Source organism: Neolamprologus brichardi, chromosome 1, assembly GCF_056152115.1.
Source record: "Neolamprologus brichardi isolate AB-2024 chromosome 1, ASM5615211v1, whole genome shotgun sequence".
NCBI lineage: Eukaryota > Metazoa > Chordata > Actinopteri > Cichliformes > Cichlidae > Neolamprologus > Neolamprologus brichardi.
This window is the reverse complement of record NC_142104.1, coordinates 39,827,375-39,842,209: the sequence shown is the minus strand read 5'-3', so window position 1 is coordinate 39,842,209 and position 14,835 is coordinate 39,827,375. Positions and strand designations below refer to the sequence as shown.

Sequence of the window (14,835 nt, the reverse complement as noted above, 5' to 3'; positions counted from 1 at the left end):
CTGCGTAGAAAAAAACCCCTAGAAAAACGTGCTCGTACAGATGGGTGTGAAAAACTAAATGAGCCCAGTGTAGAAAAGTGCGATATAAGGACCAGTCCATTTACTTTGTTAAGTTCTAACTTGGCCCTGTGACAGACTGGTGAAGACATTGTATGGATGGACACGTAGATGTGTCCACTGTTTCCCAGGCATCGTTTTCACATTTATATCAACAGCAGCTCAACATATTTGGTGATTTCTTTGTATCTGAGCTAACAATGCTATCCATAATCGATTTGCTAGTAGATGCCCTCATTCTTCTTTGAACCTTTTAGTAACTGCTAACCAGCTAGCTGCAGTCCTTCACACCCTGTGCTTCTCTATTGGCTGACCAAGTTGCTGTTGTGGTGGTGCTTGACATCATTTAGTGGCTTTTTCTAGAAGCTCCACAGTTGTCTTCCTGCTGCTCTGGAGCGAGCTGGGCCCTCTAACCACAACCTGCAGGTGGACTGGTTCCTGTGGGCCCAGTGAGCTCACTGAGGGCTAGCACTGACAAAAGCAGTCCAAGAAGTTGTACTAAGACTCTGTCCACTAACTGGAGAGCCAGTAAGTTTATTGTTATATTTATTGTCACTAAGTAAATATAACTCCACACCAGTCGGGTAAAGTGTCTTGCCCAAGGACACAACAACCAGGACAGAGAGCCTGGGGATCGAACCGGCAACCTTCCGGTTACAGATGCGCTTCCCAACCCCCTGAGCCACGGTGTTGCTAAAGACTGAAACACACCACACCTCTTCCAAAGCTTACGGCAGCTTCATTGACTGCTATATGAACACTGCCTTCAAAATATACACATTACATATACTCTCTATTTCAGTTACGTTTTGCAGCTGTACATTTCCAGATAGGAGCATAAGCTGCACTTCCTTTTGATCACTTTTGTTTGACATAAAACAATAAAGTTGAGCCCAGTTTGCAGACCTTTGTTCTGCTTAACAGTTAAAGAGCTTTGATTGTGGTTCACATCAGCGAGCAGTAGAACAGGATGAGAGATTAGGGTGGATAGCTTTGTTTGTTTGTTTGTTTTCTAATTTTAATGAAAGTTGTATACTGTAATGTAACATGTAACCCGGGTGGGGCCCCCGTGTTGATGTTTGATCTCGTAGTATCAAAACAAAAGCGATGGTGTCAGTTCTGTGCATTGGTGTCTGCAAAGGTCAATAATGAGGTGTTTGTTGCTCAGAATGGGCCCTGTGGGACAGGAGGCCATCTAAGCACATGTGCTTCATGGTCACATGGTGTCATGGCCTTCCTGTTTAATATCTGAGTATTTCAATAGTAAAAATGTACATCGCAGTAGCGGAAAGGAAACTTTAGTCAACAACACTGGTTAGAACTGCTGAGAGCCAAATCTACCACTGTACAGATAAAAAGCTGGGGGGAGGAGACATGTCATCGTTGCCCTATTAGGATCGAACAGTAATCTTTCTGTCAGCTAGGCTACTGATGATTGGTTGAACTTGAGCTGGAAACTCGACCTTCTACTTACTCTTTACTTGTTACGTGGAGATTACAGGGGGCAGCACAGCACCTTCAAAATAAAAATGACAAATTTGATGTCAGTCTGATCCTGATTATGAAAGTTGGAGATGCTGTCATCGTGACAGTGGGACAAACTATGAGCCTGATCTGTTTGATTCAGTCATCAGCAGTGTAGCTCAGGTTGAAGGTATTCCAGTTGCTTTTGTCTGAGGCACAGTCAGGTCGTGTGTGTTGATACTGCTGGAAAGATCCGAGGACGACCTGTGACACTCTGTCTTATTCTGTTTGTTACGTTAAGCAGCTTTCTCACCTTCATTGATACGCACATATATACACTCTACCTTTCATGTCAGCTCTACTGTTCACATTGCATGCATGTGTTTGAGGAGGTGCACTCACACTGAGACTTGGAGCAGGGAAAGGAGAAACTAGCGTGACTGTAAATGACAGCTTAATGAATGCAGACTCACGCTGAGACTGGACCATTAGTTAAAAATCACAAAAACATGTAATGAAGTGTGTCTGTATCAAAGGACACCTGAAGCCGAGACACTTGTAGTGGATTGTTCTTCTGTTTTTCACAGTGGCAAATCTTTAAAATGTGATGGTGGCTCCAATAAGCCAGAGAAATGCAGGGTGGGCTGATTTTGAATGATTTTCCCATTTCAGGCTCACTGCTCATATAGAAGAAGGTTGTTCATTCATTTTTCCTCTTTGTGCGCTCCGGGCTGGACTCCTCCATTGTAGCTGTTGAAAGGTGTTAATCCAGTTTGACTGGATCATGGCCTCTCTGCTCTGTATCTGGGCCTGTCCGATGTTTTGTGTGAGAACTGATGAATGACACCAAGTATCTAGATTGTAAATCTGCCCCATGTCAATAATAATCCATGTGATACAGATTCTCCTGGAACAGCCGTCAAGTCTTGCGTGGCTTTGCTTGAATTAAGCAGCTACCCCGCATTTCCAAAACAAAAGACCTCAACTCGCTGAAAGAGTAACTGTTGGCAAGACGAAGCGCCACCCTGCCTTCTCACAGACAAAGCCAGGAACTCTGCATCAGCATTCAGGAGTAAATCAAATAATGCTGCCATTGTTTCATGTTGTTCAGCAGCAGGTTGTTGGACAGCATGTTAGAGCAGGAGTCTCCGCTTTAAAACATCCAGGATGGCGTGCCCTCTCTACTGTGCACCACAGCGTGTGTATAAAGGCAAACATGTCTTTCTTAAATGTTGTTTCACTGAGTGTTTTGGGACGGTCGGTTCTGTTGTTCACACCTTTTCTCTGCTGTACATCACTTCAGCAGGACTTTGACCTGCTTCTTATAGACAGAACACATCTGCATATCTTTTATAATGAGGTTTAATTCTGACTGTTGTGTTATGGTGTTGATGTGTCACTCGTTTCCTTGACCAAAGCCTACATAGAGAGCTCTCCGTATGGAGCGGTGTACCTGTCGCCACCTCCGGACAACAACTGGAGAAGGTGAGTAGAGCCTCCGAGCTGCTGACAGAATGCTTACCGTCTTTTCTTCTTCCTCTAACTGGATCATTTTACAACAGGAACCATTTGCTCCTGCCAGTGTATTTCCCATATCAAGTCTGTCTGTGTGTTTGCTGTTATTTTCTTTTAAAGTCCAGACCCCAGCTATCTCGATTGAACACAGATCAGTGAGTAATGGCTGAGTGAGGTGCTGGAGCAGGCTGTTGGGTGGAGTTGTTGGCCTCGACTGTTTCTGCACAAATGTTTCAAGTGTGAAAACGCTGCGTTGGCCCTGAGAAGCCTGCGCCTCACTGAAGGTGTCTGACAGATAGCCTTTTGTTTTAAAGGTCATGCCCAGCAGCAGTCGTCCTACTGCTAAGGGATTTGTGTTGTCGCTGCCCCGTGGTGCAGAATCACCAACTTAGCTGAAACTCGGTCTCGGCATCTGCTGGAAGACTGTGCTGGGCTGGACGCCTGAGCTCTGATCGTGGCTGCGTAGAGCAGTCAGTGTGCTGGTAGACAGCTTTTCCTCTGTGTTTACAAGGCAGTGAATTATGGGCCTGTGATAGAAGAGCTGAGCCAAGCTCCTCCCTTCTCACTCTTTCAGTCTTGCTGTGTTTCCGCACTTTGTGTTTTGTATGCCGTCTTGGCCGGCTGCCGATCAGCCTGCCTCGTTTTCTTCCTCAGCAGCGACGCAGACATTGGCTCTGCGTTGCAGTGTACTATAACAGCTTGCGCCGAAGAACTGAATAAGGCCCACGCCCTTGCGTCATTGTTGATAGCACAAAACAGGTTGGCTGACAAACGTCCTCGCGGAGCAGCCAGACGTCAGCGCACTCGGAGTGGGCGTGTTTCTTACTGAGCCATGTGGCACGAAGAACTAAAAGCAGATTCGTGCATATAATTTCGGCACTGCTGCTTTTGTCTCAGACCTGTTTGTGGTGAATGGTTGAGCTTGTGAATTTACAGTATGAGCAAACGTGACGATCATTTTGACGTGATTCAGTCACTGGACCTTCTGGCATGAAGGCGCACACACGTCTATGAACGATAATGTGAACTCGTCAATCGATTGAATGAGTCTTCAATGGGTTGTGACTCGATTGTGCTTGAGGATTTTTTTCATAGTTTCTCTGTTTATAGGTGCAAAGTACTCAATCTAAAATCTAAATACTCTTATGTAAACTGCCAAAAAACCCTTCGTTATGCTTGTGGTCATTTTTCTTTTCGTTTTCTTTTCCTGTTCCCGCTTCATGCCCCTCTGCAGCTCCATCAAGTCTCTGCAGGCCAAATCGAGCCTCCTGCTCCAACCTGCAGCAGATTGCTGTCACAGTGTGTAACAGGGATAAGCTTCCCCCTCAGCAGTGGATTTTGGCCTACTTTACTGTCGCAGGCAGAGGAACTACGAGTACCATAATGCTGGTTATAAGGCGTACCATAAGTGGAAGCACATTGGGCAAACTCTGCTGCCCAGTTTGTCTGAGTAAAGCTTGAATGCTCAAAGAGCATCCCTGTCCCCCTGCTTAATGTTCGCATGTCCACCTGACATCCGAGGGCTTTACATGTGTTTTCATTTGCTTTTTAGTTCTAATGATGTAGTTCATCATTCTGAGATTTGTACATCTGGCTGGCTGAGCCAAGACAAACAACAACAACAAAATGCTAAGTAGCCTTCCTGAATTTTACTTATCACAGTTTCCAGATTGTGGGTTTTGAAAAGCTGATAAGAAGTTTAAACATTGACTTAATCCATCAGTTTATTATCCCAATTTGAAAACAAAAGGTTCAGAATATTGAATCTGGCATCGTAATAATACTCGGAAGATGCTTATAACCGTCCATGAATGAGGTTAATACAAGAGCATTTAAGATTTAAGCTACGAAGATCCAATTTCAAATCCCTTTGAGGATCAGGGGCACGCTGCGGTCTGAAAAACTGTAACAAAATCAGATCTTTGCAATCAGAATAAGTTGCTCTCAATGTTTCATATGATTTAAGACTGAAATCGATGAAATAAAGCTGTTTCTGCTGCTCCTCTCTTTGATGAATATATGATGTTAGATCAGAGTAAAGTGCTTGGGAGCCATAAATAAGGGCCCATATTTGCCCGTCCCCTCTTAGTTTTCGTTTTTCTTAAACATATGCATATTTGTACTTAAACAACGGAGAAGTACTTCTCTTTTTTGACTCTGCACACAACCACGTTTTCATAGTCACTTGTTGTCATTTGCACGTGTCTGCGTTTGAGACGCCTCGAGAAGCGACAGCGGTCATCTCTTGATGATAATGCAGCCATAGCTATTTTACAAATCAGGTCACGGTCCTTGGACCGGCTGCGTTTGGCAAGTGTCCTCGTTCTGTAAGCTGTCTGTGTGGACCAAATAAGTGAACACAACACAAGCTCCCCTCTGCACTGTCACTGTTATGCTTTTCCTCTCAGCCTGCTGACGGATATGTAGCTTGGATAAAGACATAACACATGATTGGAGGGGAAACAGGAAGTGTGTTTGGCCTGAACTTGTGTCACATTTGGGAAGCTCTTCTTCAACTGGTTGGCCAGGAAGTCCCATTGAAGAAATTTTGTGTGTTGCAATCCTTTGCAAGAGGCTAATGTTCTTTTATTTTCCATATTTAAACCCACTCAGTCTCATCCAAAGACCCCATCTGTGGCTAAGGTTAATAAGCATTCATGGAAATAGTCTCAGGCCCTTGTGTTGTTACAGTCAGAAGCAGATCCTCCAGCTAGACTGTCTCAGGGGAGAGTGGGGTGGTAAGTGTTTACAGCGCCAGCTACATCTGCACTACATTACTGTTAGTCAGTTGTGGAGAAGAGCCACAAAACACTTTAACCGTTTCGTTGCATTAGCTCAGCAGTGTGTTCGGTTTCACTGCTTAAAATCAGCCGCTCAGAAAGGACACACAGCAACCATCTCTATATTTACTCGGATCATTCCAGGAGAAATCTCATCATATTTTGCTGAGTTTTTGGTTTGATGTCATATGCTGCACTGAGTAAAAGTTTGACAACAAGCCCAAACATGTTGGCAGAGTAATAAAGAGCAATGGTGAGGGCCAAGAAGAGCAACATGATTCAGTCCTGAGCATGTGATGGTAGAACCCGGTCTACATGTAATGTATCTACATACAACCTTGAGTTGGTATACGCTGTGGAGAGACCTGTGTTCAATTTAACCCAGCTTCTATAAACGTTCGAACCAAAAAGCAAAGCAACAATAAAAGGTGAGGTGCTATTACAGGGGAAAAGATCACTGTTAAGTCAAATATCCACATGTCAGTTTGGGCCACTGTGTTTTTGTGATGGTATAAAACTAACAGCTATAAAGCTGTGAATACGTTAATGTTTGAAAGTGTCAGAGCTAGCTACAGTAGCTTTCTGACAGCTAACATATAGGGCGCTAAAATAATCCTTAAGGTGTTTCAGAGCTTAGTTGCAAAGCATGGATCCAAATTAGGGAAACTTGATTTCCCGGGAATTGTGTGTGCGGCGCTGTCGGCCTCCGCAGAGCCTGATCTTAGAGTACTTGAAGAGAAAATCTCCAGATGAACTGTGGCAGGTCTGGATAAAGTGTGTACACAGCACAGAGTACACACTTTACCAGCTGCTGTTAGAAATAAGATGGTGTTTTAATAAAAGCTGCTTTTCATGAAGATGATTGAAAAACATATATTTGCATTCATTAGCACATCTGTCCTCTTGTAAACAGATGACTGATGTTGAGGTTTATAGACTCTGTTACATAAGCTGAGGGATTGCCAGGCATGAGAGAAATGCAGGGGAACAGAGCTGTTCACATAGCCTTTAACCGCCCAGTGACCAGCAGTCTGGCCAAAGGAATATTTTATCATCTCTCTGGATTTTCTTTTTCTCTGAGGGGAAAAGGAGTTGTATCCTAATGCGTCCATCTGTAGTGAGTTGAGCCAGGGTTTGATATCCACCATCTGTCCTTCCTACACACCGACACCTTTCTGAACAGTCCAGTGTTAAAAAGGTGTGTTGTTTTTTTGTGTGTGGGAAGACTGCTCTTAAAGGGGGTTAGTTCCTAAAGATGCTTCAGGCATAAAACCTGAGTACAGCTCTGGGTCCCTTTGGAGACCATCTGCTTCAGGGTCAGAGCATCAATGCAGTCCCACGCTCTGCTTCTCTTCCGTGCACCCATCTTTGGCCTGCTGTTCCTGTACCAGCCTCTCTCGGGATGAAATCTCAGCCCAGGCTCCCAGGAGGCTGCAGTGCAGAGAAGAGGACTTAAATTCCACCGCAGTCTCTGTCGGAGATGTTTTGTGACGATTGCTAAGGGATTGTGCCCTCGGTCTGATTGCTGCTTTTTCTATGCATTTATTGAATGAGCTGTGAGTTTTTTGTGTATTTGTTTCAACTAAACAACTGCTGTCTCACCTGAAAACTGCGTCATGCTGCTGCTGCTTAACACAAACGCCGGTTGGCATTCACATGTACAACACGGCATTAACATAACCAGTCTTGGATGAATTTAGACCAGTCTGCCCTTTTTAACAATCACACGTATTTGTGCAAGTTAAATATTTGTTGTGGGATGGGTGGGATGCCACAGCTCATCTGCATTCCTTTGCCTACGTCATATCTAAATATAGCTACAGGTTGTACACCCTGCAGTAACAGCCAGGTAATGTTGCACACGTAGTGTCGTAGCTTTTTGTTGTTGTTTTTACAGTTGCATGAATACAGTAAGTTGTCAGGTAAGTCTGGAGGTTTGCAGACCTTTAGACTCACAAAGCTTAATAGTAACACTAATCGTGTTTCCAGCACGGCACTCTGGGTGTTGGTTTCCTGAGACGCTTCTGTCACAGACTGTTGGAGGTCAGAGGTTTGTCTTAAACTGTCAGCGTTGCTAACATGAGTAAGTGTAGCGTGAACATTTGTGCTGATTTGAGAAAACGTGATTCCAGCCTACATCATTGTAGAGACATCCTATGATACGATATTGTCACAATACTTCACTCACAATGTGATATTATTGCGATTTTTAATGTTTTGCAATATACCAAGAATTGCAGTAACCACAAAATTATGGAGTCAGTCTGCTATAAGTCTATTAGATGGGGTCAAGTCGGCAATTAACATGCAATCTATGTGTGATACATGATTGACAATCACACGTGTGTTGCTGTCTACACAGAAAGAAATTCTCATTTTAGTTACCTTCCTGCTCAACGGCAGCCCGTTGAAACTCATTGCCTGATGGCAACATCCTGGCAATCTGTGTGCGTTTATAAATGAGAAGTTAGCTTCTTAGAAGTTAGAAGCAACAAGCTCTGAGTAAGCGTAGTCAGTCAGACTGCAACTGTTTGCCTCGTGTCAGGCGTGATGAGCCTCTTCAGGGCTCGCAAAATCGCTAGCCCGACGTCCCAGGGCTAGCGATTTTTCCAGTCGGGCTACCAAAATCTATCTCTGCCCTGCCCGTCGGCCTATCGTAGGAAGGAAAAATATATGTCAATGCTTTTGCATTCTTTCGGAAATGTAGCTGGGTAATTATGTCATTGGCATCGGTGAGCCACTGTCAATATGTGACATATTAAAATCGCGTTTGAATTTGTGCTTGTTTTTTGCTTTCACTTTGCAATCGCGCGAACTGTGTATAGAGAGCGACAGCACTGATTGGTGAGTGACGATAATTTGCGCACCAATTCCTCTGACATCGTCTTATCAATCGTTAGCTTACTATGCAAACATGACACGTGAAATCTCCCGCAGCTTAAACATGTGAGAGGTTGATCGCACAGAGAATCGCTGAGCGTCATGTGAGTGCGTGTGTAAAAGCAGCAGGATATATATTTTAGTTCTGCTGAGCCAAATAAGACAGGTCAGGGTGAAGACGTGACCACAAACGGAAAAGTTATGACAAATCAGACTATAAGGCAAAAAGAAAGTGCAGCTTTATGGTTTCATGGACAAAAGAATTTCTGTGGCTGCAACATGACGAGCTAAATAACCAGGGCTGCACATAAGTGGTCCGCAGGTGCGCATTCGCTGTCAAAATAAAAAACGCGCACAAGACAAGAAGTTGCAACACGTGTTTGCGTACATAAGATTTTCTGGAGGAGGACAGACATTTGTTTAGAACTCTTAAAGATGTCGAAGAAGCTCCTTTAAGCAATTACTTTGGTGTTTCTCCACCTCCAAAGAAATGTCAGAAGGAGTCCGAACCACAAAAGAAACGCGTATTCTCGGAAAAGTGGTTGCAGGAGGTGAGCTGGCTTCAAACAAATGATGAACGCACAGAGATGTGGTGCAGAATGTGCTGTGAAAATACCACTCTAGCGGACAAAAACAGTGCCTTTTATATGGACGCAAAGCGTTGCAACTTCTTATCTGGTGCGCGTCTTTTATTTTGACAGCGAATGCGCACATGCGGACCACTTATGTGCACCCGTGTAAATAACATAATGTTCTGCCGGGTGTGTTGTGAGTTTCATTCGATTTCTGAGTCGACAAGCGCCTTTGTTACTGGGACCAGTAATTTTAAGAAAGGCCCCCATTAGAACCCATGAGAAATGCAAAAAAATGCATTATTGCTCAGTCTGCAATATCTTTCCCAGAACAAACACCAATTGCAAATAACATACTAAAAATAAACCTGAAAAATCTGTTTAGAACAGCTACTATGTTGCAAAGAGTGAACTATCACTGGCACAATTTAGCAGTCTTTGCAAACTTCAAAAAGCAAATGGCCTCGATCTTGGTTCCACTTGCCTCTTACCCGTGACTTCAGTGGAAGTTTCAAATTCAGGATCTGACACAGACTGATTCATGTTCTGCACAGTTTTTACAGTATTTGAGTTGATGATTGTAATTTTTATACAATGTTGTAATTTGTGTTTCAACAATTTTTTGATTAATGTTTTGTTTCCGTTACAATATTATACTTTAATGTATAATATTATAACGGAAACAAAACAGGAAACAAAACAGGAAACAAAACATCAATCAACAAATTGCTCTCTTTTTTTATTCGGGCTACTTAAATTTATTTTGGGCTACCAAAAACTGAACAGTCCCTGCCCGAAGGGCTACCAGGGACTTTGAAAGTTTGCGAGCCCTGCTCTTGTTTGTAGTGTTCCCAAAGTATTTTCATGTATTTAATAAAATCGATATTTGATGTCCCTGCATTGACATAGTATTGCCACCAAAAAGTCTCACTGAACATATTGTAATGTTCACTTTGAAGTTATTGCCCACATTAAAGTTGGAAAGAGGATGGGCAGCTTGCTAGCTTTGGTTTCCAGTCAGATCCACCCTGGATTTTTTTTAATATCCACTTTTAAAACACCAAGACAGTCGGCTTGAGACGTCACGTAGGGAACCCAGTCAGTGTTGTCACAGGTCTGCACTGGTGCCCTTTGAGAACCAGCCCACATTATGTCAGTTCTGAGAACTGATTATTATGTAGCCACAGTAGCAGAGGTCGAATTCCTCAGAGAATAAAGTCACAGCGGGCTCTCAGCTATATCTGCCCGCCATTGTTGGAACTTCTTGTGGTAATCCCTACCCTAGTAACTGATGACTTTCCAACTTTGGTCCTAAAGGTGTGGGCTCTGGGTTGGTCACTGGCACTGCGCAGTGGGAAAAAGACTAGCAGAGAGCCGGACACGCTCACACGATTTAAAGTCGTCAGGAAGCCTAACTTGGACAGTGAGAGGAAACGTTAGCCTTCCCACAGACAAAGTCCACTCAGAGATTCGCTGCCCAGCAGGTTCGAACCCAGGCTCACACGTCGGGCAGTTAAATCCCTGTACTGAAAGTGAAGATGTGGCTAAACAGCTTGTTAACAAAGTGCCTGACGTCATTGTGTTTCTGGTTGCTTTGATTTTTGGTTTTCCAACTATTTCTTTGATGGCAGCTGAAAAACAGGAGCATGTTGTTAATATATAACGCTAGTGGTGCAACGGATCAAATATCTCACGGTTCGGATCAGATCACGGTTTTAAGTCACGGATCGGATCAATTTTCGGATCAGCAAAAATGAGGAAAAAAAGACAAAAATTTGACTCGCCATTTACTCATTTAAGTATTTTTTGCCTATTAAAAAACATTAAATTCAAGACTCATTCCACGCACTTATATAAGAATAAATTAAGGTGCAATATGGACATTATGGACCATGCTGGGCATCCTCTGCACACGGCCATAAACAACCAGAGGAGTCTGTTCAGTGACAGGTTGCTTCTCCCAAAGTCAAGAACCAGCAGACTTAAAAACTCCTTTGTCCCACACGCCATCAAACTGGGAGGGGAAACAGGGACAGAGGAGGGGGGAACAAGTAAGCTGTAGTGTCTTTTCACTGTGCAATAGTTTTTGTTAATATCCAACGGTGTAATAGACTCACAATACTTGAAATGTGCCGTTCCCTTGTATTCTTATTCCTGTTTATTCTATTTATCCCTTTTGTATTCTCTGTATTTATATATGTGTAAATATGGTATATTTCTGCTCACATTCTGCAACTTCTGTTGCAGAATTTCCTGGAGGAACCCACCCGAGGGATAAATAAAGTTTCATCTAATCTAATATAATCTATAGGGCAGTGCAGGGCTTTGTATCTACCACTCTGTGATATAACAACGATATAATAACGGTCACGTAGCTTTCCGTTGCCCTGGAGGTCTACCCATTTGTAGTTAGGGCAACAGAAGATGCCTGGGACAGTTCAGACATAACTTTAAACTTTTCCTGCTCACACATGCCTGGAGCGATCTTGTCACTGAAGTGGACGTGCAACAGTCATATCATAGCGTGGCTCAAGCACGTCCATCACAGTTTAAACCCCTTGTTTTGCACAACAGAATACGGCCTCCCGTCTGCAGCTAAACACCCCAGTAGCTTCTGTAATAGCTTTAGCCCGGTCAGATTGGGCAGCAAAGGGCTGCTTAAATACCGCAAACTCCTCTGCTCCTCCAGTTGGACCGCTAGCGCTGACCATAACTACCGCTTGACAGACTGACCACCATACACATATTTTTTTTTCTTCTTTTTCAAATCTTCGGATCACATACGTGCCGAACCGTGGAGTGGGATCGGTTCGGATTACGGATCAACCGTGATCTGTTGCACCACTATATAACGCTAAGAAAGCATTCCACAAACATCCCAGCCGGCACGACTGGAGAGAGGGTGGTCTAGTTTATTATTTATTTATTTTTAGTTTTTAGTTCTTTCCATCACAGTTTAGTATTTTTAGAAGAGTAGCTGTGCCAGTTGGAGAAAAACAAACTGTCTTCCATCAGTCTTCAGCCTGTTTTGAATTTATCCCCTCTTTCCATTTTTCTCCGAAATAAAGCACTATTGTGCTGGGTCTTGAGTATTTTCCGAGGTCTTTCTTCTTTCCATGTGTATGCCAATGCAAATATGTTACATTTTTTACAGGGATATTTTCTCCTCTTGCAGAACTTTAAGGCTGGAGCCAGGGGTCTCTGCTTTTACCCATTAAATGTGTCTGTCATGCTTTTCCTCTGTCTGTCTTCGAAGGGAACAGCAGCCATGGACTGAGGAAAAACGGCCGGGGTTTAGATTAATATCACAACTCAACAGGTGACCCCTTGACCCCATCCCTCTCTTTCTCAGTCTTTTTCCCCTCTTTTGCTCGGCCTGCCTTATCCCTCGCTTACAGTGGCAAACAATTCTGTTCTTTGTCTTTTTGCAATCTGTCTTGTCTACATCGTGTCCTGGTTTCTATCTGTTGTAAATCTCTGCCTGATTTGTAACATCTCAATAATCCCCTTCTTCTTTCTTCCTTTGAAGCACTGGAATAGAGGACCCGAGTCTCAGCTCCAGAGTCTTATCACTCATTTCTTTGTGGCTTTCCACTCCTGTTTTCAGTCTGTAACATTAGGTACTCACTAACCAGCTTTAGGACTCGTGGCCTTTTTGCAGTCTAACATCAAGGTCCCTTACTCACATTTTCTGACTCTCAGCCTTTTTACATCATCTCTGAAATGTTGTATTGTGTTTGGGTTCTCTGATTTATCTGGAGTCAGTTTCTGTTGGCGGCAGTTGCAAGAAAAGGTTGAGAACATGTTGGAATTAAAGCGAGTTCTGCATTGATTACTCATAAAATGTGGTCTGATCTTAATCTCTTTCACAGCTCTGGACCAACACAATGTGACCAAAGCAATAACAAACCAACAGCTGCACTGTACTCGATTGTTGCGGGGAGCAGCGGCTTCCTCAGCACCATTCTTCTTTACTGTTTGTCTGATTGGATTTCTTATTATAAGAGAACAGGATTAAAAACACACAAGTGGAATATGTAGAAAAGAATAAAATGGCACACATTACAAAGTGCTTGAGTGCTTTCTACAAGTATTACCTCGCTGTGACCGTCGGCTTCTGTGAAACACCGAGTTGCAGCTCTCGAGGTACAGACTGGATGGGATATATGAAATATCTGCACACATACACTCGTAAAATGGCTCCAGATCAATTTTATACCAACTCCAATGTGGCGTTCCCATCTTCATTCAGCATGATATTTTCCCATAACCAACTTTGAGTATCAGCCTCCAGGTCGTCACCACGGAGAATAGTTTGTGTCTAAAATACACATTTTTAAGTTTGCACCAGCGGATTATCAGAATACAGTGTTTCTGTTACTATGACAACAACTAAATTGGATCAATCAGTCAATCAACTTGTTTTTCTTTGGGGTTTTTTGGCAGATTGATCACAACGTGTTGGCAATCCGTCTGCATTTGTAAATGAGATGGCAGTTTTTTTGCACACCTTCACCAGTCTGAGAATAACTGTAACCAGCTGAAGCTGGATCACGATTGTTTGGAGACAGGTTGCCTCCCATTATGAGATTTGTGCGATTGCCTTGTGAATAAAAATGGTTGTCCAGACTGTGACGCACTCTCAGTCTATGAATGAACACTTGGTTGCTGCAGTTGGTCGCCAAATATGGAAATAAATTGCAAATATCACAATCACAGTAGCAAGGACGTTGCCGTTTGTTTTTTTTTAATGTATAAAAATGAGGACACTTACTCAATACTTTGATTTTATTTTCGTTTTGTAAGTAAAAAGCAGCTTCAATGAGTCAGTTAACTGTAATAACATCAGCTGTGAAAGGGTTTAAATCAATCTGACTTAAAGACTGAACACACGACCACATTTGATGAGTACTGAGTGCAGAAGTCTGGATCTCCTGCGACAGGGGAAAAATGAAAATGACATGTCTGAATTTTAAATGCTTTGAAGATAATTCAATGTTTTTTTTGGGGTTTTTTTTCTAAATTTGCAATCAAAATGTTTGTAAATGCACCTGTTTGCTATGAATGGGGGCAGATCACAGAGTCTCCACCCTGTGCTTGTTTAACTGTTGTTTAAAGGCTATTTCCTAACTTAGAATGTATTAATGTGTGTAATGTGAATGTGTGTGTGAATGGATGTGTAAAGCGCTTTGGGGTTCTTAGGGACTAGTAAAGCACTATACAAATACAGGCCATTTACCATAAAGTCAGTGATCATTAGGACTGGGCGATATGACCCAAAATTCATATCTCAATCTTTAGCTGGATGGTGATATACGATATAGATCTCTCCATATTTCTTAAAGCCATAAGGTAAGAACAAAGAGAGAGCTCTTAGTCAAAGCTGTGTCCCAGATCTCACACAGACACTTTTATTAACATACAGCGCAGATGTACGTGCAAAAATTACTCAGAAATAAATTATCAGCATTTAATAATAATGCTCCATAAATAAAATAAACCAATGTTGTTTTTGTGCATAACAAAAAGCTCACAATTGTGCAGTCAAAATGTAAACTAACAGACGC

The 14,835-nt window shown here is 42.8% G+C and overlaps 1 protein-coding gene across 2 annotated transcripts in view; it reads left to right on the top strand.

The window, feature by feature from the left end:
- Positions 1–14,835, top strand: part of crtc3 (CREB regulated transcription coactivator 3) — a 43,647-nt gene that overhangs the window by 11,471 nt on the left and 17,341 nt on the right. Inside the window, exons 4-5 of one of the 2 annotated variants that reach the window (XM_087841937.1) lie at positions 2,948–3,006; positions 12,525–12,587. In XM_087841937.1, coding sequence (XP_087698063.1) covers positions 2,948–3,006; positions 12,525–12,587 — 122 coding nt within the window. The remainder of the gene's footprint in view (positions 1–2,947; positions 3,007–12,524; positions 12,588–14,835) is intronic. The other variant, XM_087841942.1, reaches the window with a different exon arrangement.